We start from the raw sequence: 26636 nt of genomic DNA, 5'->3' as shown, positions 1-26636 counted from the left end.
TTATCATCCATGGGATGTAAAATCTACCTAGAATTCATTCCAAGAATACATACCAAACACAGCCTGAGATGGCATAATAAGCAGCACAAGCAGCAAGGACCATTCAAGCTCTGGTCCATCTCCATCTTTATTAACACCCCCCCCCCCCCCAAAAAAAAAAAAATTTGATAAAAATAACTACTCTTGTCAAATCAAATCAAGCAATAAAAGCAGATAAATAACAACGGTTATATCAATCTATTAACATATAAATTGTTCACACACTGATAACCACCAATAACAACCAAGCGAATAAAATCAATATGGCATGTCATACCGTCATTACTACAATGTTTTCCCTCCGCATAAGTGATCACATGCTTCCTAAGTTCCCATCAACCTCAATCCATTTATTTTTGGAAATCATGGTTAGAAATTAAGAATGTAAAACAAGCACCCCTTCACAAGGAGATAAATGAAGTGTAACTAACCCTGTTCTTTTCAAACAGAAAAAAAAACCAAAACTATCAATGGATTTCAAAACATTCTACCAAGTGCTCTCATTGTTATTATGAACGTGCTGCTATTTCCTACTAGTGTACATAAATTGCAATACCCCCATGGATTGTGGGGGAGGGGGAGGAGCAATTAAATAAAAAAAAGGAAGAAAGAAAAAAGATGGAAAAGAAGCCCAAAACTAAATTTACAGTCACACTTCAACTTCTCTCTTTGGCATACGTACTTGTTTCTTCAGCAACCTTTGCCCACACATTTGCCATCTTCTCTGCATAACCGACCTGTAGAACAAACACATTATTGACATCCTCATATCACAAGGAAGAGGAAACTCTAATAAAATTCCAGAGAGAAATGAAGGCTGTTCCTGTTTTTTATTTATCTGGATAGGTCAGAGAAATGAAAGTTAAACAGGGCCTCTGTGATGCAAATGAAGACCATGTGCACAAAGAAAGTGATAGCATTGTAAAGCAAATTTCATCTGCTGTTTAAATACAGAATATGGATGGAAATCGCAAGGAGTGAGACTGAACGCCTAAATAGCATTGTGCAGCTACCCAGTGTGATAGAATGGTCCCAACACAAGTAAGGGGATCTGTAACAACAGTTATTTTGTCCAGACAAGGTCAATATTTTGGATGGCAGACTAAAATATCTCAACAAGGATATGCAAGGATTTCTCTCAACAGAAGGCCCAACATATAACTTGAAACGAAAATTTGACTCAGAAAGACAAGCTGTGAGTAATATCCTAACAAGGATACAGAAAAAGGATTCTCTTAATAGAAGGCCCAAAATCAGAAACAAAAAAAATGACTCCGAAAGACAAGAACAGAGCAATGGTTCAACTAATATCTTATATTACACATAAAATTAAATTCTTCAAAATGTGTGACAAACAGAAATAATATTAAGACCACATAAAATCAAATTAACAACCACCAGCTGTTACAGTAAATTTGTTACTCAGACTCCATGCTCATCAGCAGTCCACAATCCACATCAATTATCAGTTTATGGGTATAACCAAATAACCAATACTGTACCAATCTCAAAAATTGAGGCACACCACCAATGTTCTGTCTCCAGCTTCTTTGCAGCAAGAATATGACTCATAACAGCCACTTGAGTAGCATCCAAACACTCACTTTCAAAGAGAGATCTCACATGATGAGCCATGCTCAACACTGCCAATTTTTAGAGGCAAACTCTTGTTCCATTGTGCCGTTGGCCATGTCAAGCAACAAAATTCATGGCCCTTCAGGAACACATGCAGCTCTAGAACTCACCCTAGCTGGCAGTAACCAGGCTACTTGGCAGAGAGCCGGTGGAGGAGAGAAGAAAGTCTGAGAAGAAGAGGGGAGGGGGGAGAAGAAGATCGCACAATCACTTTGGCCACACAGGCACTCACAAACACTTTACTATTCCATTCTTCAATTCTGAAATTTCATCCTAATAAAAGCTATTTAAAAGAAGAAAATCCAACTAACAATAGGAACCTATCAAACTTGGAAACAAACTTTAACAAGGAAACAACATCCTAAGATTCCTAACCAACTCTAACACTTGCAAACGTACCCCACTTTCTAAAATAAAGTGAATAAAATATTATCTACCTAAATAAATTAAATTCCTAATATCCTACTGGACCCGGTTCATCTCCATCTGGATACCCAACTGGTTTGGGTCGATCCAAGGTAGTGCACCTGCATCAATTCCCCCGGTGTTGAGAAGAACGGAAGAATTAAAAGCTCACAAGCGGAGGCTATCAGCTCCATGTCTGCAACTGGAAGAAAATCCAAAATATGAAGCCTTGGGGATGCATCCATGGCTGGAAAATCATGGGGAAGCACAAATTCATGATGTGGAATAACTTTCACTGCACTGGAGTCCGTCGTTACCTGATCCACAATCTTCTTGTCTTCCGTTGCCACTATTTGCTGTTCTGAGTGGGGTTGGATCATTGGTGCTGCCTCTTTTGACTTGGAACAAACATCATCAATTAACCCATGAAGAATGAATGTCTGGGGCATGTGAAAAGGATGTAGGGTGCACAGGTTTCTGTCATGATCAATGATGCCTTTTCGTTCTTCTAGCCATTCCCAACCCAATTTAATAACACGCCGAGGAGAATCAAACACTTCACAATGAGTACCATTACAATAATAAGAAACAGAGAATTCGACGAATACATAATCCTCAGAGTGAATAATGATCTGGTCGTTCTTTGATAACATCTCAACCACAGATTGTGAGACAAAATAGCTGCTTTGCAGGTCCATTAAAGACTAGGGATCTCTACTTGGAACAAAATAAAATTAAAGGGGATGAGGTGATAAGAGAGAAAAACAGGGGTATTATGGGGAACTAAAAAAACAAAATAGGTAACATACAGGAATCGTGAGAGGGAGGGGTATACTTGGAAGAACAATATAATAGAAGTTTTAAAGGAATAAAGGAGGGCAGGTGTATTATGGGAATTAACAGAAAATCAAACAAAAAACAAGAAAAAGAGGTAGTGGAGTCAAGCACACAAGGGGAGGGGTATTGGAGTCGATCGAAGAAAGAAAACAAAAGGGGAAGGGATATACAAGTTACCGACAGTGGTGGTCTTCCTATAGGAGTCTGCAACCCCAGGGAAAAGCTTGCGGAGAAATTGGCGAAGGTCTCGGAACAGGAGTTCGGTCTCTGTTCTCTTCTCGCTTCTCTCTCTTTTTTTTTGGGTTTCTGGTTTCAAGCAGAACACGGGGGTGGTTGAAAGGGTTCGTCTCTGGGAATGGTCATGTTCAATGAATGTCGAACAGAGGGGTGGGATTTGGTCGCAGTAGGAAGTGGGTTAAGTTTCTTTCTAGAGAATGGATGGGTAGTTTTACAGCTTGAATCAAAGGGAGAGTTGGGTCTGGTTATCGTTCGACTCCTCTATTTCAACAGAGTCTAGACTTTTTTTTTTTTTGGTAGAAATAATGGGAGGGTGGGGATTGCTGCTGGTGTTGTCCGATCACAACCACAACAAAAAGAAAAGGAAGAAGGGTTTAGGAAAGAAAAAAGTAAAGAAAAGGGACAAAAGAAGGATCATGAGGTGGGTGATAAGTTAGGAAATAAAATAAATGGGGAAACTTATCGATATGCGAGAGGGGAAGAATAAGTCGCTTCATCTTCAACCTTCGACCGAAAGCAGAACCAGGGGAGAAGACTGCAAATTCAATGAAGAGGCGTCGATTCGATGAAGCCAACTAGTCCGGTGGATGGGGATTCTACTTCGTCTGCTCTGAGTGTTCTACTGTGAATCTGATTCAGTTGAACCAAAGAGGAAGAGACTTAGGAGGCCAGCTAATGTAGTCCTAGATAGATAGGAGATCTACTAGGAGCCAACACAACCAGGACCTGTAAGCTGCTGGTTCGATGAGGGCAGATTTGAAGTGTTAGGTCAATTTTTTAGGGTTAGGGTTAGGGTAATGGATAGGTATCTTATATGATAAAGCTAGCCAGGCTCAGGGGAGTCTAAGGAGCTAGGATAAGTGATGTTTGAATAAGAATTTCAAAAACAGAAAATTAGGGTTTCGGGTTTTGGGTTTTCTAGAAGATGGAAGTGGGGAATTCTAGGGTTTAGAGTAGGAATTACGGAAGGGGGCTTGGATCGAGCTCTAAGAACAGTGAGAGGGTGGTTCGAGTGGAATATGGGAGATTTCTAATGGCTGGAATGGTTCAAGTAGGGTTCTAGGGTTTTGAAGGAGGGAAGGGGATGAGAGTTGGGTCGAGTGTAGGGGTTGATGAGAGGGAGCAGTGATCAAAATATGGAGGGCTTTTGATGGTGGATTAGTGCTGGACAGTATGTAGATGGCTTAGGGTTTAATGGATCGATTGGGTTTTATGGTGGAATGACAGTGGGGATTGATGGGGCTAGGTTTAGAGGATTAGGAGAAGAAGGGGATGGCTAATAACAGTAACAACTTACTTGGTATTGCAGGTCTTCAATGGAAGCAGCTTGAAGATAAGAAGCAGGTCCTGCCGATGTACAAGATGCAAGGAGTCAACTGGAGATCCACCAGTCCCTTCACCTTGATAAGATCCACAAGGCAACACTGAATAGAGCAAGGCAGCAGCAGCAAAGGCAGCAAGCAAAAAGATTGATTTTTTGAATTCTAAATTGTGGGGGAGCCTCCCACGATTTATTTTATTTATAATTTGGCCAAAGGCCTAATCCTATTCAGCCTAGGAATTTGAATCACTAGGCTGATTCCTATTACAAAATAAATCACTCCCTCATTAGAAATCGTGGAGGGGTGGAACTAAAATAACTTAAATAAAAAGATTCCCTAAACAACCAATAGAATTAAATCACTTAAATTGGACCATTGTCTGAACCGGTTCAATTTATGTTTACAATTAGACTGAAAAATAAACTAAGTATGGAAACTACAAATGCAAAAATAAACTAAAGCTCCAAACAGGCCCTAGTCCAGGGCTTCTTCTTCTTATTCTTGCAGATGTAGGCCCTTGGATCTGCATCACCAGCAAGTCAGCAACAACTTCGATTAGGAGTGCGAGAATGACGGTGGAACTGTGGAAGTTTTCGAGTTCGACTGCAATGAGGAAACCGCGGTGAAAACTTCTGAACCAGGTATGTAATATTTCTTTCTTTTGATTTTTCTGTCCCTCGCTCTTTCTTCTCTGCTCTCTCTCTCTCTCTTTATTTCAATGACGAACCCTAGAAGGGGTTGATTGAAGTTTCAGGGGGAAAAAGGGTGGTGGGGGTTGTCTCTGGAAATCGACAGTGGGGTTGTTGCAGGTTGGGGTTTCAGTGATACGCAGGTTTTTGTTTTTTTTTGCTGTTACAGCGAGGAAGAAGGGAAAGGGAAGGTGAAGAAGAATGGGTTGAGAGATTAACAAGGAAGGATATGGGAACTTCGGCTCTGATACCAAGTTGGTGGAGGGCCGGTGGAGAGGAGAAGAAAGCCAGAGAAGAAGAAGAAGAAGGGGGGGGAAGAAGATCGCACAATCACTTTGGCCACGCAGGCACTCACAAACACTTCACTATTCCATTCTTCAAATCTGAAATTTCATCTTAATACAAGCTAAATAAAAGAAGAAAATCCAACTAACAAAGGAAACTTATCAAGCTTGGAAACAAAACTTTAACAAGGAAACAACATCCTAAGATTCCTAGCCAATTCTAACCATAGTTGTCAAGGTGCCGCCTAGGCGTCGAGGCGAATTTCTAGGTGCCTAAGCGGCTGCCGCCTTATATTAGGACGCCTTGCATTGGTTTAATTGGTATCGAAGCCTAGGCGTCCAGGCAGATTTCTAGGTGCCTAAATTAAATGTTTTTATATTTGCAATTTCACCAAAAACCCTATTTTGACCTAGCCAATTCACTTGTTCATGTCAGATCCTGGTTTACTAGCTCCTAGTTGGTCTCCTACCAATCTAGGACTACATAACATTCTCTTCCCCTAAGATAAATTAAACTTGGGAGTTAAAGATTAAAGTGTACATATAAAGAGCTACAACACTTGTTTCTCAATGCAGCTTCATTGAAGTTATTTTATGCAGATTAACACAATTCCTTCAGCTTATCGTTTTACTATTCTCTCTCTACTATTCTCAAATAACATCTCTGTATTACAATTCTATCAGGATCAACTTGGCACATGTTATAATCCAAGAAAGGGTGCAAACAAGAAATTGGCCTAGAGTGAGTTTTTCCACTGATTCAGTTTCAAGGAATGCAAGCTTATCCAAAGAACTGTTATAAATTCGATTGTTTTTTCATCTAGATCCTGTTTCTTTGTGCATTCTTCTCTTTTGAGTACCAACCACCACCATCCCCCCCCCCCCCGGTGGGGAAAGAAAGAAGGGAAAATTTCACGGACACCCCCTAAAAGTATCCAATATCTCAGAAACTTACCATTCTTGGTCAAAATGTCAGAGACACCCCAAACGTTAAGCACAGTTAGTACCCAAAGGTGAAATATCCATTTTACCCCTTAGTTATTTAAATAAAAGGACAAAACTGTCATTTCATCTTCTTCCCTAAATATCCATTTTACCCCTTAGTTATTTAAATAAAAGGACAAAACTGTCATTTCATCATCTTCCCTCTATGGCTGCGGCTCCAGCGACTATCACCTGCTCCGGCCGATGTCATCTCAAAACCTAAGTCAATTCTGGTTGCAGCAATCCTTATGCTGCCTATCTGCTACATTGGTCCTAGTTATTGATACTACGAAAATGAACTGGGATCCCCTTATTGCTATACTATTGTTTCTTATGAAGATTACAAGTTCTTGAAGTCAGACATTAAACATTCCTGAAGATTGTGCTTGCAGTTTCAGATTTCATCATACAGGGTTACAGATCAGAGAGAAAAAAGAAATTAAATGCTGGTTTTTCCTCCTTTTTCTCTTCATCTTTCTTCTCCTCCTTCGTTTCCTCTTCTTTCTCTACCGGTGGTGCGGCTTCAGCTTCCGCTGGAGCTTCTGATTTCTGCTCCGGTGGTGCGGCAGTGTCGAGAGCTGGGAGATCTTCGTCGACATAATAGACCTTCAAGCCCATCTCTCCTTTGATCTGCGAAAAGACGCTTCTTTTCTCCAGAGGATAACGGAATCACAACAATCAGATCAGCTAGATCAGCCAAAAACTTCATTCAAAACCATTTCCACAACATGAAGCTATTATTCTCAACCCCATCCGTCCCAGATGGTCACCAACCAAAACCCTTGCACTTCAATCTCCAATCACTCAAGCCTCTAATTCCACAAGCCGGTGAAGCCACACATTCTGAGCTCAAACCGGAGCTCCTAGGGTTTCCCCCACAACAAAACAAGCAGAACACACAAATCAAGCTGCAGAAAATGACGAAACCACTAGATCTCAGCCACTTCAAGCAAGAAACCCCCCACTTTTTCCAAAATAAAAACTAGCGTTTCAGATCCCAATTTCACAAAACCACCACTGGAGTTCTTGACTTTACCGAGGAAATTCCTTCGCCTCACTGTCTTTGTAAAATCCGCAATAAATTTAAACTTTTTGGAACTTGTATGATCTCAGGTTCTAGCTCTGTGTCCATGATTGCTTCGATGCTATGGGCTGCATCGGTCCAGGACACAGATGAAATACTCGACACACCTATGGAGGATTCCAAGGATCCTTCCCAACTTGCCCTTCTGGAGTCAGAGGACCCCGATGGAATCCCGCACCAGAGTTACCTGTGTCGGATTTGCTGCCTGGAGGCTATGCAGAAGCTTTCCCTCAATTAGAATTATTGTAAGTATGATTTAAATAAATTTATATAATGTTTTGTACGACCAAATAGGGTTAGAAGGGTATTTTAGTAAAATTGCCTCTGTGGGACCCACATCCCCAGTGGGGAATCCTGTTCCAGACAATTACCCGTGTACGGATTACCCCCTTGATGTCGTCTGACGTCATTCTATTGTTAAACTAGTGTAATAGGAACGAAGTTTCCGTTAAAATCAAATTAGAAATCAGATTTAAATCTAATTTCGTCCAAATGACCATTTTGCCCTTTAGTGCTTAAGTTATATATATATCAAACCCATTCTAAAATAAACACTATTCACAACTCTAAGCCTTAGAAATCATAAACGAATTTCTCTCTTGGAGAACAAGAAAGAAGAAAAAGAAGAAGGGAGAAGAGAGGGCTGTTCTTGAAGGCTTGGATCCCATACCTGGAATTAAGCTTTGGAACCACCATTAGAGGCTGAGCTGCATAGTGAAGGCTGTTTCCATCTTGTTTTCACTTTTGAATTCAGGTAAGCCATGAACCCATGCTGTCCTCTTCCTCATCTTCTCTTATCTCTGTCCCTAATTGACCTCTCTAAAGAAATCTGCCATTAAACCTTAGCATAGGTGGATTAAATTACCAGAACCCATCTCTGACCTCTCAATTTGAACTTATCTATGGTTCAGACCTGAGATTTAGTTGTGAATTTCATGTTGCTCTTCAAATCACAGCTGAATCTCTTATTCTATTGAGCCCTAAAATACTAATTTAGGTTAATTAGCTAAAACCCCCCAATTTAATTATGGTTTTAAAAATTAAACTATGAAATCAAGTTGACCCACTTTAAATATACTTCAAAACCTGCAATTAGGGCCATGCATGCAAAGATCTGGCCAATTGAAGCAAAACCCCCAAATTCAGACACTGAGTCGGATGCTGTTGTAGGCTCAGGGGCGGTTGACCGGCTCCCCCTTTTTGATGCCCTTATGACCTAAACCCTATGAGACTTGCCCTTGGACTGTCTCAGGACCTAATGAGTGATATTTGTATGCTGTTATAGGTCTGTTTCTACTATTCTTGTCTGGTTTGCTGGGTCGTTTTGCTGGGTCTTGGAGAGTTAATTGCAATAGGCTAAGCTACATTTCAGGTAAGGGGATTTTGACTTTAATTTCGGCGTGTTTGTGATATTTAATTTTGTTTTGTTATGGTTGCCATGTCATGCATCATACTAATAACATTGATCATGTATTTTTTGTTAGCTTTAACTTCTTTGCATTAGATGTGCATGATATTAGGTTGCATTTCCATATTGCATTTTGCATTTATTACTTGATTCTTGGAATTTATTATGATGTTGATGTTGTTGGACAGAATTGTTGTATTATCTATTATGATTCGTATGTCATCATGATAGAATGCATTGGGTTAGGATTGGTATGAACCCAGTGCTACGACCCTTACCAACAGAGGTTGAGGTGTTGGATAACCCATGGTAGGTCCGAGGGGTTAATTTCGGAATGCCATTCACTGTCCCATGTTAGCGTGTGTACTCCGCTGTGGGAACAAACAGTAGGGTTAATCATTGGGGGTCTACTAGGGTCCGATGAGTTCATGCCAAAACTGGCGGGTTTCCACCGTAGTAGAGTGGTATTCTTGGAAAGACCGATGAGTTCATTCCGTGACTGGGAATATCATACCTACTACAGTAGCACTTATACCTCATGAGACTTAGTATTGCTGTTAGGTGCATTCTTAGATCTAGGTCATGCATCATGGACTATTTGCACTTGCTTGTGTGTTTCCCTTACTGGGCTCGGTGGAGCTCACCCCCGTGGATCCTTATTTTTTTTCAGATGATCTTGTTGCAACTTCTGTGGGAGACTCCTTTACGCAGGACTCTCCTTCAGCCCTTGGAGTTGATGCTCCACTGTCGGTGGTGCACGATGCTTCGTGCTCGTGCGATGACTACGCGTTCTCCTGAGATACTGCTAGATTCAGGCTTCTTCCCCTCTTTTACTTATACACTTTTGTATAGTTTATGTACATAAGACCTTTTGTTTTAATTCTTTTGTTTATGGAAGAATCACTGTAACTCTGGTCTTTTGAATATGTATATATATCACTGTTCAGTTTAGTCTCCCTTTATTGCTGCCTTATTTATGCATTTAATTGTTTCCGCTGCTTTTAATTCTGTATTTGTGGATATGATTGCGAATAGAGTACAGCACTTGCGATCCTGGTGGGTTGGTTGGATGTGAGACACATCCAGTCATACTTAACCCTTAGAAACCAGGCCGGGGTGTGACAGTCTTCTTATCGTTGTAGATGTTAAGCTCAAGGATTTCAGAGGCCATGGTGTCCAGATCATTAACTAGAAATTCAAGCTTCTCGTCCCACTGTGGATTCAGATCTCTGAACTTCGTCTTCGTCCGTCGCCTCTGACCATCGAAATCGACGATCACATAAGCACTGGCGGTTCCTTGCCCGTCCTTGGGCATTAGATTTCTCGCGTTGCAGACCTCAACAATGAGCTTCCGACTGCAATTATCTGCCATTCTTACAAGGCAAAGAACCAAACTTTCTGCTATTAGAATGAATTTCAGACATCCAATGGATGAGGTGGTGGCGGGGTTGCAGAGGAGCAAGAGAAGGAGGGCTGGAGGGGGTGGCGGTGGTGGTGGGGGCGGCGGTGGCGGAAGAAACAGCAGGAGAAGGAGAAGAAGGGGAGAAAAAAGGAATAAAAAAAAGGTATTGAATAAAAACAAGGGCAAAATTGTCTTTTTCTAAAAACTAACTTCTAACATCATTAATTCATCATTAAGGGTATTATAGGGATTTCACTGTGGTAAGGGTAATTTTGCCATTTAAAAAGAGTTAACCAGACACTTAACTGCAGAGAAGAACGGAGTGGACTAAATTGAAATAAATTCATAAAAATAGGGGGTGTCTATGACATTTTGACCAAGTATGGTAAGTTTCTGAGATATTGGATACTTTTAGGGGGTGTCCGTGAAATTTTCCCAAAAAAGAATAAGGATTCAACTAAAATGAAGATCAACACGACCATAGTTGTCAAGGCGTCACTTTGTTATTTAAAGATATTATTCATAAATAAGCAAATACCCCCTACTTGAATCCAATAAAAATAGTTAAAAAAATCAAATTCCAAAAGGATATAAAGTTAACACCCCCCCCCCCAGTTTGAGAACAATATCTGGATTTTTGGCGGTAGGTGAAATTTTTAACTTTCTAATGTTGGGGTTTTTCTCAAATCTAAAAATTTCATAAATCTTAATATGGTAAAACATTGATAAAAACCGAAAGAGCAGTAAAATATTCATTTGTTTTGATATCTAAAAAAATATTTTCATTCAGAGCGATTTTGACAGCATTCACGCACACCAAATAAGGTTTGACCGGAACATAACTCCTTCAATATAAATCATATTTAAGCAATCTTGGATTTGTTGGAAAGCTGATTTTGTGCTCTACCTAATACAAAAAGTCTTTATATAAAAATAAAATGTGAGACTATGTATACCAGGACAATGACCAATTCCAAGAACTGGTTCAAACTTCTAATAGCTTGCTTCTTTAGTTCTACTGTCTTCTAGTTCTATGTTGATTTTTTATGACTTGATGTGGCTTAATATTGATTTTTGACGACTTGATGTGGCTTAATGTTGATTTTTTATAACTTGATGTGGATTAATATTGATTTTTTATGATATAAGGTATATATTGTAGCATACTAAATAATGTTAGAAAAGAGGGGAAATAAAAAATAACACTTGGGCAACTTGGTCTCCTAGGCGGGACCCTGGTCGCCTAAGCTTAGGCTTAGGCACCCCTCCACCGCCTTGGGCTGTCTTGCTGCCTTGACAACTATGCAACACCCGGACCTAAAACCCATGCCCAAGAGCTCTACCTACAATCCCAGGATGGCATTTTCATGGGGTCAAGATATAAAAGCATAAGAGAGAAAACTTGGAAACACGGATATTGTAGGTTTTCCTTCTTTTCTACAGAATGTATGTGTGTGTGTGTGCACGCGCGCGTGAGCATGTGAGGTGTGAAATTGCATCTGGTATAGTCTTTCCAAATAAATTCAGCATCATGTAAGATCCAACTATCCTTATAATATCAGTAACGCTGACAGAATATAAGCATCTCATTTCTCTCTGCGTCTAGCACAGGTTTTTCTTCTTTTCCCCACTACCCAGAGCCCTTGACACCAGGCCAAATGTAGGCACATCCATGGTAGGAACATAAGATTATCCTGATCCCCCCCCCTCCCCACACGCAACCAATATCATAGATCAATAGACAAGACTACATATTTGATAACTAGGCTAAGATCTCGATTTAGAGATGGTAACCATTACATTTTGAAGACAAAGTGACAAACTAACATCTTGTTGATTGGTTTAGCTTGATCACGTCTTAACCAAAAAAAAAAAGTGATTAAAAAACCAGTAAAATATACTCCAATAATTAGCTTAAACTTCTTTAGTAAGGGTTCATCAAGCCCTGCTATTGTTGCCCCAAACAAGAGTACATGATTTATTATAAGATTTATTTATTCCCCAAACAGATTAACCATCAGCAACCTTGGCCAGCAAAAGACGAAAATAAATACCTGATTAACTACAAACCCTTTCAACATGGCCAAGAAGTCATTGTGTCTTTCTCGGTCCAACCTTTCAAGCTCACTCCTGTTGTTTTCCTGCATTCATAGCCAAGCATTTAAGTATCAGTATTAGTATGAGGTATCGAATCATATCGTATTGTAACGGAGAGACGCAAGATACGTTAGAGATACCCATGGAAATGGTGAAGAAATGCATGGCTGTGTTTATGATACATATAAAATACAGTTTTGAAGTATAAAATACCTTACTATGAAATAAGTAAATATATATCAACTTGATGCAAGGATTTGAGTCATTTTTACCTAACCTAGTTATGCATAACGCCATAACCAAAACAAAAGAGTAGAAAAAAAGAGATCAGCAACTTTACCCCTTTTTTGCCTAAATCTATTTCGATCTGTGATTTGAGCACTGTATATCCCCATGACTTGTTGAAATGGTGTAGATTAGTGTCATTCTTTATATTAGATGATTTTCTCCAACTTCAATCTATGACTTGAGCACTATATGTCTGTATATCCCCATAACTTATTGAAATGGTGAAGATTAGTGTAGTTCTTTTTATTAGATGATTTCTCCAATTCATATCAAAGTGCAAAACAATTCAAGGCCTTCGGTTGCTCTCAGTTTCATATCTCACTCACGATTTCTGTTTTGCAGGTTTAAAGGAGGTGTATCAAGTGTAATTTGCCTGTATCGGTCGGTGGCATTTTTTATTTTTTATTTTGGAAAAATAAGTATCGCCTCTGTAACTATTGTATCAACACCCTGTGTCTGATACATATCATCCAATATGATACCATACTTACCGATACTTCAAACCTTGTTCATAGTGATAACATTATTGAAGTCATACTTCCGAGTTCTTGTCATAAATAATTAAACCAAGGTTGGGTTGATTTTTTATCCACAGAATTTTAAGTATTCCACAAACGAAACATATAGTGTTAGGATATATGTACCTATATAAAATGTATAAAGATGGGGAGGGGAATCACTTTCAAGAGGTAAGAGGTGTAACAGCTTTATGAAGGAGGCTCAACTAAATAACACCCCATTAGTGGATGCGACTGGAAAATTTAACACAACCATAATCCAATCCCCACAAGCAACTCTTAACAAAGCTAAGAAAGGGGTACCCTCAAGGAAAAGGCCAGAGAAACTCCAACAAAAGAATCTCATGTCAAACACAGATACCAAATGTTGTTGTAATCTAGTCTTGTAGTTGACTGCCACCTCTTTTTGGAGACCTAGGGTTGAAAATGAAATGGTGTATGAGTTGGCAACAGGTAATGATGGAGGGTTGAAAGAACCACCTTCCGGACAAGATTCCAAGACAACCTAACTCAGAAAGTTAACCCAAAAATTGATTAGAAACTCAAAACTCCTCAGAATAATATCAAACTCTAGGAAACGGTAGTTAATAGGGAGGATAAGAACTCCTCAAAAGATGGGTTGACACTCTATTTCAACAATTTAATCCAAACCCCCAATGTATCATAGAAATCAGATGGTGGGACCAAAACTAATTTGAAAAACTCAGGCCTGAAATATATCATAGGACAGAAATCAGGAGAATTCAAAAAACAGATCAGCAATTAACATAGGTCGAAGGACTGTCTTAGGGAGGCCTTGAGCACCGTAAAAGATGGAGGGAATCTGATGGACAGATTCCTCACTACAGGGAATCTCGTTTTCAGTAAAAAAGGCTCAAAAACAGGGTATCTGCCAGGTCTATTTGAGAGGATAATTGCAGTGATTTAAACAACAGTATGAACAGCATGTAAGCAGTATTCAAAGAGATGGAAATCCCTCACAATCTCATGTTAAATTGAATTTTCCAGCAAGCAGACAAAGAACAGATGGTTACAGTGCTTACTTGAGAAGGACAAAACAGAGCAAGAGAAGAAAGATAAGGATAACTATAGGCCTATGGCTTCCCACCAACAAGGTACAGAATCTCACTTCCCTCCAAGGATATCTCACCCCCTACTGAATCGCACAGCATTCCACTGAAGAAAACTTCAAACTTCCATTAATCTAAATTGCATATAAGCCTTGGCTTTTCCAAGCTATATATATAAAAATGAAATAAGAATCCTAATCTGACTAGGAAAATCAAACCCATTGCTAATTACAAAACATAATTGAAAAAAAGAATCATCATACTAATAGGAAAACTTAAATAGCTACTAAGGCTAATCCCGTATGCCTACCTTCTACCCATACTTTAGTCCATTAAGTGGCCCATTAAAAAGAAAACTCATGGGATCAAAGGCCCAACATGCCCAACCCAAGGATTATTTCCAATATAATTGTAATAAAATAAGAAGAAAGAAGGAGAAGAGAGGAAGAAGAAGAGAGAAGGAAGAGGAGAAAATTACTGTAACTTGATGGGAGTCACAGCTGTACCTGTGACAGCCCCTATTCATTCAAATAAATAATACGATTGACAATAGGCAATAGGGCATACACCAAAAGACCAAAAGACCCCTGAGGGAAGGAATCGTGAAATAGCTCTAGCGCTAATTCACGACTTCCCTCCCCCTTATTACGACAACTTCTAACACTCCCCCTCAAGCTGGAGCATATATGTTAATCATGCCCAGCTTGTTACAAATATAACCTACTCTCACACTCCCCAAAGACTTTGTAAATAAATCAGCAAGTTGCTCCCCAGTTCGAACATGACGAGGAGAGAGAATCCCTTGTTGCAGTTTTTCACGAACAAAATGACAGTCAACTTCAATGTGTTTCGTTCTCTCATGAAACACAGGATTAGTAGAGATATGAATGGCAGCCCAATTATCACACCATAGTAACATAGGAGAATCACCATCAAACCCAAGTTCTGTCATCAACTGTTTAATCCACATCAACTGTTTATTGCCTATTGTCAATCGTATTATTTATTTGAATGAATAGGGGCTGTCACAGGTACGGCTGTGACTCCCATCAAGTTACAGTAATTCTCTCCTCTTCCTTCTCTCTTCTTCATCCTCTCTTCTCCTTCTTTCTTCTTATTTTATTACATGGTATCAGAGCTGGATCGATAGGGACTGGTTTACACTTACAAAGATCAGTCATTCTCTGTTTGATCGAGGCTCTACAGTGGCTGTAATCTGCTTCGACAAGTTGATTAGTTTGTAGGTCTTTACAGGCTCTCGTTGGAAGGGGTGCAGCACCCTATGCTGTTTTTGATGCGTTTCTAGAGACTAGTTCGTGTTTATATGAAGAACTAGGTCTGATTTGTTTGTGGTTTTGATGAAGATTATTGAGCAGTGATTTTCTATGGTGAGTTGGTTTATGTTTTTTGGAGGTGAGTCACGATTTTTATTTTAATTGGTGACCTATTTGTTGGTTGTCCCTGTGGTTTGTGAGAATGGTTGAAACCAAGACTACCGTGGTTGAAATCTCAGCTTCTCATCGTATTACTGATCACAAATTAGAAGGAATATCAAATTTCCAGCAATGGAAGAAGGTTGTTCAATTAGCTTTGATTGGCCGTGATCAACAGGATCATTTAACCAAACCAAAACCTGATGGAGATACCACATGGGACACTGTTGATGCAAGGATTTTGAGCCAGATGCTTAATTCAATGGAAAATCAGATTGCAGATTTGGTGACTCATATTGATACAGTTAAGGAACTATGGGAATATTTGAATGTCCTATACTCTGGACAAGATAACCTATCTCGTATATATGATTTGTCATAGGCGTTCTATAAAGTGGATCAAAAGAATCTCAATGTTACCCAATATTTTGCTAACTTCAAACTCTTGTATGAGGAGCTCAATTCTGTCCTTCCTATTTCATCAGATGTGCAAGGAATGCAACCAGCGAGAACAGCTTGCGGTTATGGTATTTTTGGGAAGCCTTCGTAAGGAGTTTGACTCAGTGAGGTCTCAAATTCTTGGTGGGGATAAGGTCACCACTCTTTCTGAAACTTTTTCTCGAGTTTTACGTGCTTCTCGTGAGAGCAGCCAAGAGCCCACCAATGCTGAAAATTCTGCACTTGCTTCTTTTCCACCAATCCTACAGGAGGGTCAAGCAATAGTGGTGGGGGTGGTCGGGGTCGTGGGACTGGTACTAGTAAGGCTCCCACGACTAGTGCTTCAGAGACTTCAGGACAGGTGAGGACCTGTCATCATTGTGGTAAACTTGGCCACATTCAGCACTTTTGTTGGAAACTACATGGTAAGCCACCTCAATTTGCCAACTCGGCCAATAGTGATTCGGGTGTTTCTTCTCCTTCCAAGCCCGAGGGTAAGACTGTGACAATGTCTGATGAAGATTATGAGCGCTTTACTCAATTTCAGAATTCCCAGTCTTCTCAGTTCTCCGCTGCTACTCTTGTTCAGACAGGTAATGCTACTGCATGCCTCTCATCCACTTCTCGTCCCTGGATCATTGATTCAGGTGCTTCGGACCATATGACTGGGGTTCCAGGTATTTTTTCCTCATTTCGTGAGTTTTCTTCCAATGTTATGTTAGCTGATGGGTCTTTAGCTCAGGTTCAGGGTACAGGCACTGTGCATGCTACCTCAACTTTGTCATTATCCTCTGTTTCTTATTTGCCTAAGTTTCCATTTAATTTGTTATCTGTTCACAAGTTTACCAAAGCTCATAACTGTTCTGTCACTTTTTTCCCTGGCTATTGTGTATTTCAGGATCTCAAGTCGAAGAAGACGATTGGTAGAGGCCGTGAATCTGGGGGGTTGTATCTGCTTGAAGACACATCCTCTGTGGCATGTTCAAGTGTGGCACTTCCTCATCAGATTCATTGTCGTTTGGGTCATCCATCCTTGGAGAGTTTGAAACTTTTGGATCATCGTTTTAAGTCTTTGTCTAGTCTTGATTGTGAGTCATGTCAATTTGGGAAACTTCACCGTGTAAGTTATCCCCCTAGAGTCAATAAACGGGCTGCCCACTTTTTTGCTCTTGTTCATTCTGATGTATGGGGCCCTTGTCTGGTTGTTTCTCAGTTAGGCTTTCGTTATTTTGTTACATTTGTTGATGATTATTCCAGAGTTACCTGGATTTATTTAATGAAGAATCGTTCTGAGTTATTCTCCATTTTTTGTGCTTTTGTTCTTGAAATTCAGAATCAGTTTAATACTTCGTTAAAAGTTCTTCCTAGTGATAATGCTAAAGAATATTTTTCTGCTCCTTTCACTTCATTTATGGTTCAACATGGCATTATTCATCAGTCCTCTTGTGCGGACACACCACAACAAAATGGTGTGGCCGAAAGGAAAAACAGGCATTTAATGGAAATCCCTTGATCTCTTTTGTTTGAGATGAAAGTGGCTAAAAGTTTTTCGGCTGATGCAGTATTGACAGCGTGTTATCTTATTAATCGTTTGCCGTCTTCAGTTTTGTGTGGGGGTATTCCATATTCTTTATTGTTTCCTTCGCAATCTTTGTTTGCTTTACCCCCCCCCCCCGGTATTTTTGGGTGTGTTTGTTTTATTCGGGATCATCGTCCTGGTCGTTCTAAGTTGGATCCTAAAGCTCTTAAATGTCTTTTTGTGGGGTATTCTAAAACTCAAAAGGGTTATCGTTGTTACTCTTTTGATTTAAAGAAATACTTTGTTACTGCTGATGTCAAATTCTTTGAGTCCACTCCATTTGTTGAGTCTTTGTTACCCTCTTCTGACTTGGACGATGATCTGCCCCTCTATGTTGGCAAGCAATCTCCCCCTTATTACGACAACTTCTAACAATAATAATCCCATTTAGGTGATTTATCTGCATCAGGTAAGCAAGTAGGAGGGGCAGAAAAAATATTGTCGGCCTGAATAATCCTCTGTAATTTTACTGCCTCCCCGTAGGGGGGGGGTTTTTTTTTTTTTTTTTTTTTTTTGGGGGGGTGGTGGAGGGGGAAGGGTTGGTCTTCCAACTGCTTTGAGGGTCTTCAATTGCAAGGATGTCATTTTAGTACTACAATTCTTATTCAGTTTTTTTTTTGAAAGGTGTTGCTTACAAGGCAGAGGGTCTGAACAGAAAACAGTCAAACCGAGTCAGACCAAAAAAAAAGCCGACGGCAGACTGGATCATGTACAGGATAACTTCTGATTTTCTAGAGTAATTCTTCTGGAAGCACTCATTTGATTCTTACAACTGACTCTCACAGAAAACAAGTGCCCACCATTAATTATCCACACCAAAAATTTTAACAAAAGAGTAAGTGCGTAAGTGTCTTAGGCAGAGAATGAAACTTCTCCATTTCAGTAAGAACCACCACTGAAAGAGCAACAAATTAATAAACCATTCCAAAGAATCCATAGTTGCCAGGGCATCGCCTTGGCGCCCAGGCAGCTTGGTCTCCTTGGTTGCTAGGCGGGCACCTCGTTAGTGCCGCCTTGAGTACAGCCCCCCCCCCCCCCTCCAATGCCTTGGATCACCAAGGCTCTGCATGGCAACATTCTAAAAAACCAATTTTGGTTTTTCTGTTTTTTGGAACTGAAATGGGCTGCAAACTGTATGGCATCACCGGTCCCTTTTTTTCTTTTTCTTTTTTAATGAACTGGAGTCTGGGGCACAGTTTTGAGCTTCATTTGAGAAACACCAAATTGGTGTTTGTCACCCTTGAGAATTGATTCTATGAAAAGGCAGAGAAACAGGTAGTTATTCCATCAAAGCCCGACTCTCGACTCACGACTCCAACTTGAGATACCTCGTGCTCTCATCGTCCTCGAGCCTTGTGATCGAAGCCACTGAAGGGAACCACTGCTAATCCATTCCACTGGAGCGCACCACTGAGTGTCTACATCCACCGGAATGGAGCGCACCGCTGCATGTCTACATCCACCGGAACGTCGCCGCTCGTCTCACTGACAATCATCATAAAAACCCCTCTCTCTCTCTCCCTCCCTCCCTCCCTCCCTCTCTCTCCCTCCCTCCGCCATTATTGGCTCCAACTCGGTAGATCTTTTGTGATTTCACCCTTCGTTCTTCTCTCATCAGTAACCCTAGAAAAATTTGTGGGAACTCTTTCCCTACCAAAATCTATAATTTCATTTCTGCTCTATATTGTGACAGTCTGTTTTGTTCAATGGAAGGACTTTGCCGCTGATTTGGCCACCATTCTTGACTGCAACAACCATTTGGTAAGCAATATCTTTTGTTTTTATTGATTCCTCCATTTGTTCTTCTCCCATTGGTACCCTAGAAAATTTGATGGAATTTTGTCTTCTGTCTCCCTCAATTCACCGGATTTCATCATGGGTCGTTGTCTGATTCCGGCGGCTCAAACCAAATACAAGCACAGACCTCTGATCCCAGCGACTCAAAACCAAATATAATGAGGAACTCAGCATACAGGTTTCTGTTTTTCCTAGCTAGAGAAACGTTTTTTTTTTTTGTTACCAACTTACCATACAGTATTTAAGGACCCAAAATCGATACAAAAACACAGAAACACAAAAAACTGTGCCGAACCCAGAATCAGTTTTTTAGAACAGAAACATTGCCATACACACCCTTAGATGCCATGACAACTATGATTAAGAAGCTAACGTGTGCCAAATGCAATTCCTATCAGAATCATTTAAAACGAATAAAAAACCCTTAGCTCCAGAGAAGTGATAGCAAACAGACTTTGCTGCCCACAACTGTTTTCATAACAATGGGCTGGATACTTGGAAAAGAACTAGAGCATGTAGAGTGTCACATCCAAGGTGTTCATGGGCTGGCCCAAGAACTAGTACAAGTCTGAAATTGAATCACGGTTTAAAGTAATGTCTCACATCAAAATGGTTACCTCACCCCCTGATGCAATCCGGATCGGGTAAACCTTTATTGGATTCATTGTGGGCCCACTTAAGTGTCAGAGATAAATCAAGTCACAAGCACTAGTGGCCATGGTACAAGATCTCAGCGAGATATCGCCGAGATCTTGAAATTATCTCGGTTTCGCCAGGTGATACAGAAAAATAACAATATCTTGGTCGAGATCTCGGTATCTCGCCAATATCTTGGCACTTATCTCGGTCTCAATTTGACTCGAGACCAAACCAAGCTATAAAAAGGCACCCTGAGGTCGAAATCTCGCCTCTGTCTCGCCTTTCTCACTTTGCTGTGAAGGAAAAACACTTGGAGGGTGAGGGTTTTGGTAGTTTTTTTTTTTGGCAAATCTCACCTCAACTAGAGATTAAAGTTTGGAGATTCAAGATTGAAGTTTCAACATCAGGAGAGGGAGCTGCATTGCATCTCAAGAACAGTTTTAAGTACACTTGTATTTGTTTAATCTATGCCTCTTTCCAAGTTTCTAACAATTATTAACAAACCGTCAAACTATCACCATGTATGATTATGAATATAATGCCTAATGCTTAAATGGCTTATAGTTTGATGTTTTTTAATTCCTAAAGCTTATTTAAGTTGTTTTACACCTCTACTTTAATTATATGTGTTCTAAATATTGTGTGGAATAGCCTAGGGTAGACCTCACATACGCCATAGACTACAAACCTAGGGTCTGAAGTCAAAGTACCATTTTAGGTTTGAATTTGTAAAAACAAATGATTCCTCTGTGTTTAGAAAACCTAAAATAAGGTGGATATCAAGTTTCAGGACCTATCTTGGCCATATGACCACTGAAACCAATCATCGAGTTGAGCCAGAAAAAAGTGCAAGATCTCGGTATATTTCGGTTTCGTGGCCTGGCGAAACCAGTGGCGAAACCGAGACCTAAAACCTGGCTAGTGGCAAAACAGTAAATAACGTGAGGTTTTATAAAAGAGTGGCAAATTTGTAAATAAGGGAATTTTAAAAGGGTATATTAATAGTGAAATAAGTATGGGATATGAAAGGAATAAGATTTACCGTAAAGGGACTATCTTGGAATAAAAATAAACTCGGGATAAAACAGAATAAGAATAATAGAGATGGGTATTTTAGGAAAACAAAGTTAGAAATAAGGGATTATAGGAATCGTGGGGAAGAGGGTGAAGGTTGTCTTCAACATTTAGCAAAACAGAACCCAACGGCTGGAGCGCTCAATTCCAAGGGATGAAGCTCGTCAAATGGGTTTCAGAATGATCAGAAACTGCAAGCGAAGGGGGGGAAAACTCAATGGTCTCTTGATTCTGACTGATGAATACCTTAAAACATCAACCAAGAGGATCTGCTGCACTTATATTTCAGATCTGGCAGTAGAAGTTCAGGTAAGTTCTGAGATTGGTTAAGATCTCTTAGCAGAGGTAGTCTTCTGGACCTTGGTTCCTGAATTTCAGTAGCCCTAGGGAGGTGATTCACGCCCCAAATTCTCAAGCCCAATCAATTATCCTTTAACGAGTTTGAAACAGATCTCTTGAGGGTTGCAGTCACCACCCAACAGGAAGAATATCAAAGGCAACGCAATAGAAAAAGAAGAAGAAATAACCAGGGAGAAGGAAGAAAAAAAAAGCAAAGAAGAAATAGCAGATAAAGGGTATTACCCAGAATGGAGAACCAGAGAAAAGAAAGATCGAACTTGGAAGAAAAGTGAGAAGACGATGGAACCAGTCACACAACCAGCAAACTTAAGCATACGAAACTCAAATCATTCAATTCTTCAAATCTCTCTCCATTCAATCGATGGGAATACATACCCTTTTAAAAGAAAAGAAATCCTATTCCTATTTTGAAACTGAAATCATAACTACTCGAACTCTATCTAATCCAAAACAGAAGGCAAGTTTAAATAAAAATTGGACTCTTACCTTCCTACTGTTCTAATAACATGAATAAATTATAAAAAAATTACAAAGAATTCCTATTTAAACCAACGTCTAACTGCATCACGCCCTTGCCAAATCATTCTGCAACAAAATGACATTTAGTTTGGTGAAAATGGAAGTGAAACTCGCCGAAAGAAATAATGATGTAGATTGATTCTTGGGCTTGAAATATAGCCGCACAAATCAAAAGGGGCTTGGCCCATCAACCGAATAATATGGGCCAACCAGCCTTGACTGTGCCAGCACATGACCCAAAGCCAATCATGGGGGACAGCTGGCTGATTATCTCTTGTTATGTCTTTCCTAATTTAGTTCAGCTTATAGTTACTTAGCTAAGAATTTTAGTTTCTTAGGGAACAAGTCTCAATTTTCCTTGCAAGAGAATTCTAGTTTGTTCCCTTTTTTATTATTCTCTGTTTTGGAAACTTTCTACTATATACGTAATGGACCTCTTGGGTCCTCCCCACGATTTATGAATGAAAAAAGAAATGACTTTGCTTCGCGCAATAGAACCTGTGAGATTCAGTGAGGTGAGAGGCCTTGGGTCAGATGCCTGATGCCCTAGTCTGAGAGAGACTATCTATCTCCTTCTCCCTTTCTTCTTCCAATCGAACTCTTTTGTTTCTATTTTCATTCCCTGCTATAAAGTCAACATCTATGAGAGAACTGAGATTCTGTTACATGCTGAGATTGCTATCGAAGAGAATCAATTTGCTGTTGATAATTGATATTGTTGTTGACTGAGGACAATCAGGAGACACCCTGCAGCTCTGGTTTTGAGGTTTTTTTCTGCTGAAATCTTAAATCACCGATTCTTCCCCCCCCCCCCCCTCTCCCATTCAGGCCATCATCTGCTGCCCATCTTTTGGAACTCATATCAGCAACCTTTCCTACCTTTTGATGGTAAATTGCTTCTGATCAGTTGGTTAGAATTATCTATACTTAGTTACCTACTAATCCTGAGTTTACTTTCCATTTTAGAGACATCTCTGTATCTCAGCATCAGGCCATTAGTTTAGTCTAAGATTGGTGACCTTATTCATACCCTTAGAATCTAAACTTGATGGGAATTTGACACCCATCAGGTGGTTATTTGTTGCTGACCTGGGGTTCTTGAAATTTCTGGGTTTTAACCCCAGTTTATGCTCTGCGATAGGCCTTGTTAGGCTACTGCTTGGTGTCTCCTTTGGCTGGGTTTTCCTAAACTTTTGTTAGATATTATTAAGGGTTGTTAGGGGTGTTACCCAATTATTTACTTGCTGTTGGTGGCTGTTCATATACTGTACCGAGACTGAAAATAGTGTCTAATCTGATTGTACTTAAGATCCTGTTCTGGGGTTAAGTCACTTGTGACATGGCTTTACATTAAATAAGAATTAAATAGGGGGAGGGGGGGGAGGAATCACATCTATTGTTTTCACGTTTCATGTTCTAGACTATGAAGATGTTTGTGCCTGAAATTGAAGTATTCCTTCCAGGCTCTGATACTTTCAGTATTCTTGATTAATGATTATTCTGTTGAACCTTTTTTCTTTCAAGAAAAAAACTAACAATTCTCCAGCAAATTATAAAACCGAATTTTTCAGCAAATTATAAAATTTAGATTAAAAATTGTTCAAAAAATATACTTTACTGCAGATTCTAACACAATAATGAATTACTAGACTACCATATAGATCATAGTTGTCATGGCGACAAGGCGATCCAAGGTGGTGGCGAAAGGGAAAAAAACAGGCGACACCAACTAGGCGACGCCTTGACAACTATGTTATATATATATATATATAGAGAGAGAGAGAGAGACTGCTAACTCTCCTAAAGGAATGTATTTAGACTAGAGTCTCCAAAATAATAGTAAATTATTAGATTACTTTATTTTATGGTGATTATTCCATGCAAAGAGAACTCAGTCGAAACCACCAAGATGTCTCGGTTTCGTAAGAAACCGAGACGAGATGTGAGTGGAGTTTAAAAAGTCACTGCCTTCGACCAGTTTCAACAGATTTCGACCGAAACAACCCATATTTTGCAAGTTTCGACACTCATGCCCATCAAAACTTAAGGAAACCTGGCTTGAAATTAAGACAGACACTTAGTTATGCCAAATATCATTTAAGTAACATTTTACTTAAATGATATTTGGCATAACTAAGTGTCTGTCTGGACAACTATGATTCTCAGTACACTGTGCGTACACTAGTAAACTTGGGTCAAAAACCACAAGTACCATTGAGGTTTTTTTTTTTTTTTTGTGAAAATATTTCATGCATTGTGTTTAGAATGTAAAAAATAGGCTATACAAAAAATCAGATTAAAAAAAAAGCATTTCTTGGCCTCGAAACCACCAGCTCTAGATGCCTTATCAAACATCCAAAATAAAATCTTTACCTTGATGCGTTCATATTCTCTAACAGCAACAAATTTAGCATCCTCTGTAGCTTTTATGGTTTCTTTCAACTCTTCTACTCTGCGAATTCTAGATTTGTCGCCACCAAATATTTTGGAGGATGCAGCTTCAAGTTTTTCAGCTTTTGTATGCAAGGACGAAAGTTCCGATAGGAGAGTCTGTACCGTCAACAAAGCACTTGAGCGATCTGAGAACGCACCGTGGACAGCCAACATTAATCCAAGATATTCATGTAGTGTATCCTGCAATATTTACAATGCAAAGGGTAAGTGTACCATATCAAATCTATAAGATCCTTCAACTAAAAATATCTCTTGTGTTAACCATTCTAATTACCAATGAGAAACAACCAAAAAATCAGAAGTAACAAATGGCACAGAACTAGTCTCAGATGATCCAGTTAAAGATGCATTCCCTTTAGTAATAACACAGTTTCAATCTAAGAAATTTTAGATACTTCATACTTCGAACATTTATGATGAACAGTTTTTTTCTTTTTTCTTGCAATTATGTCATTATTGTTGTTACCATCTGAATATTTGAGCATCAGGTTATATATTTTGAACAGTTCAGAGTCTACAATGCTATATCCTCCAATCGTTATCAAAAGAATCATAATTTACCAGATGTTTGACTGTTTGAGCATTTGATTCCCGGTAGAATCTGCTAGCTTTGACGGCAGCTGTTGCCACACGTTTCATATCAGCAGCTCTCACTCTCTGAGAATTATAAATGGCCTCCTCCGTTTCAAATTTAGTTAGCTTAATGAAAGCTAAACCTAATTCTCCCATTGTCTCCCCAATATCCTGCTGAGCTTTGACAATTGTTTCAGCCTGCAAATAATAGAAGTAAAAATAGAACGTGAGAAACTACTTGGGAAAGCTCCTAAATTGGAAAATATACATAAGAATATAATAAACAGGATGAAGGAACGAGAGAAGTTAACCTACTTGCTGTGATGCATTGCTGAGTTGCTGCTCGAGATCCTGCAGCTTCTCTTTCTTCTCTAAAAACTCCTTATCTTCCTCAACCACTGCTGGTTTCGAGCCACCCCAATCATTAGAGACTGATTGCTTCAATTCCTTAAAGATCCTGAGCAGATCCCTCCCTCCTTTCGCAGGCTGGACTACCTCATGCGGGGCAACGACATTCGTTTCTCCAAACAACTGCTTCGGAAGGTTCACCGCTCCATCCAGCATCCTCGAGGCCACGTCTGTTGTTGTGGGCAAAGGAAGCTTCCCCCGGACCTGTAAGAACACCTTCAGCTCCTCGCTCTTCTTAATCACCGGATGCGCTGCCAATCTGCACAGGTATTTCTCCAAAGCCACACGCCTCTGTTCCACAAATTCCTGCTTTTGCATGACCTGACTCTCCACTACGCTCTTATCCGGCCGTGGCGGAATAAAGAACCCTCTGTAGGACTCCGACAACCGATCCGCCAAGGTAACCACATCTTTGAATCGCCTACGAACACTGAATTCCGATCCACCGAAGCCAGGCATGTTGGTTTTCGTCGTGATCAGATACGTCACATAATTGTTCCCACCAGGAACGAGCGAATTGGAAGTCTCCTGCTCTTTCACAGGATTCGAAACCGAGATTTTCAAGTACTCAGAACTCGACGACGCAGACCTCGACAAATTCCCTGATTTATCCGAGTCCGGAGAAAAACTTTCGAGGCCGTTGGAATCGCCTTCCTCATCGCCCAATGGACTGAAGATAACATCTGCGTAAGATGGGGGTTCGACGTACGAATTATCAGATAGATTAGGGTTTCGAATGTCTCTAAATCGCGGCGAAGGCGAGAGCAAGGGATCATCGTCTGGTGTGACTACGACTGTGGGCGGCGATAAAGGATGGTGTGTGTCAGCTAAGGAAGACATGGCGCTGTGGTAGGCAGCGAAGGATTTTCCGTTCGATGGCTCGTCGAGGATGAGACTCTCCATTTCTTCTCGAGATGCAAAGAGATGGGCTTCTTCGAAGCCCTGGTTCTCAGAGCCCATCATCTTAATTCGGTTTTAAAGCAAACAAATATTGATAATAAGAGTAAAATAAGACTGGAAGAGTAAGAAACCTCCGCTAATGAAAAAGTAAACACAAAATTAC

General features: G+C 40.0%; 1 protein-coding gene across 1 annotated transcript; it reads right to left on the bottom strand.

The window, feature by feature from the left end:
• Positions 1–463: 463 nt before the first annotated feature.
• On the bottom strand, positions 464–26609 carry LOC122652058 (sorting nexin 2A-like). The gene is made up of 5 exons (XM_043845711.1): positions 25481–26609; positions 25154–25363; positions 24512–24772; positions 12381–12467; positions 464–776 (listed from the first exon to the last, which is right to left on the bottom strand). The coding sequence occupies exons 1-5, from the start codon at positions 26534–26536 to the stop codon at positions 696–698; spliced, it is 1695 nt and encodes a 564-aa protein (XP_043701646.1). The 5' UTR covers positions 26537–26609; the 3' UTR covers positions 464–695.
• Between the last annotated feature and the right edge of the window lie 27 nt (positions 26610–26636).

Source organism: Telopea speciosissima, chromosome 2 (assembly GCF_018873765.1).
Source record: "Telopea speciosissima isolate NSW1024214 ecotype Mountain lineage chromosome 2, Tspe_v1, whole genome shotgun sequence".
In the NCBI taxonomy this organism is placed as follows: domain Eukaryota; kingdom Viridiplantae; phylum Streptophyta; class Magnoliopsida; order Proteales; family Proteaceae; genus Telopea; species Telopea speciosissima.
The sequence above is the reverse complement of the archived record's forward strand: the minus strand, read 5'-3'. Positions and strand labels throughout refer to the sequence as shown.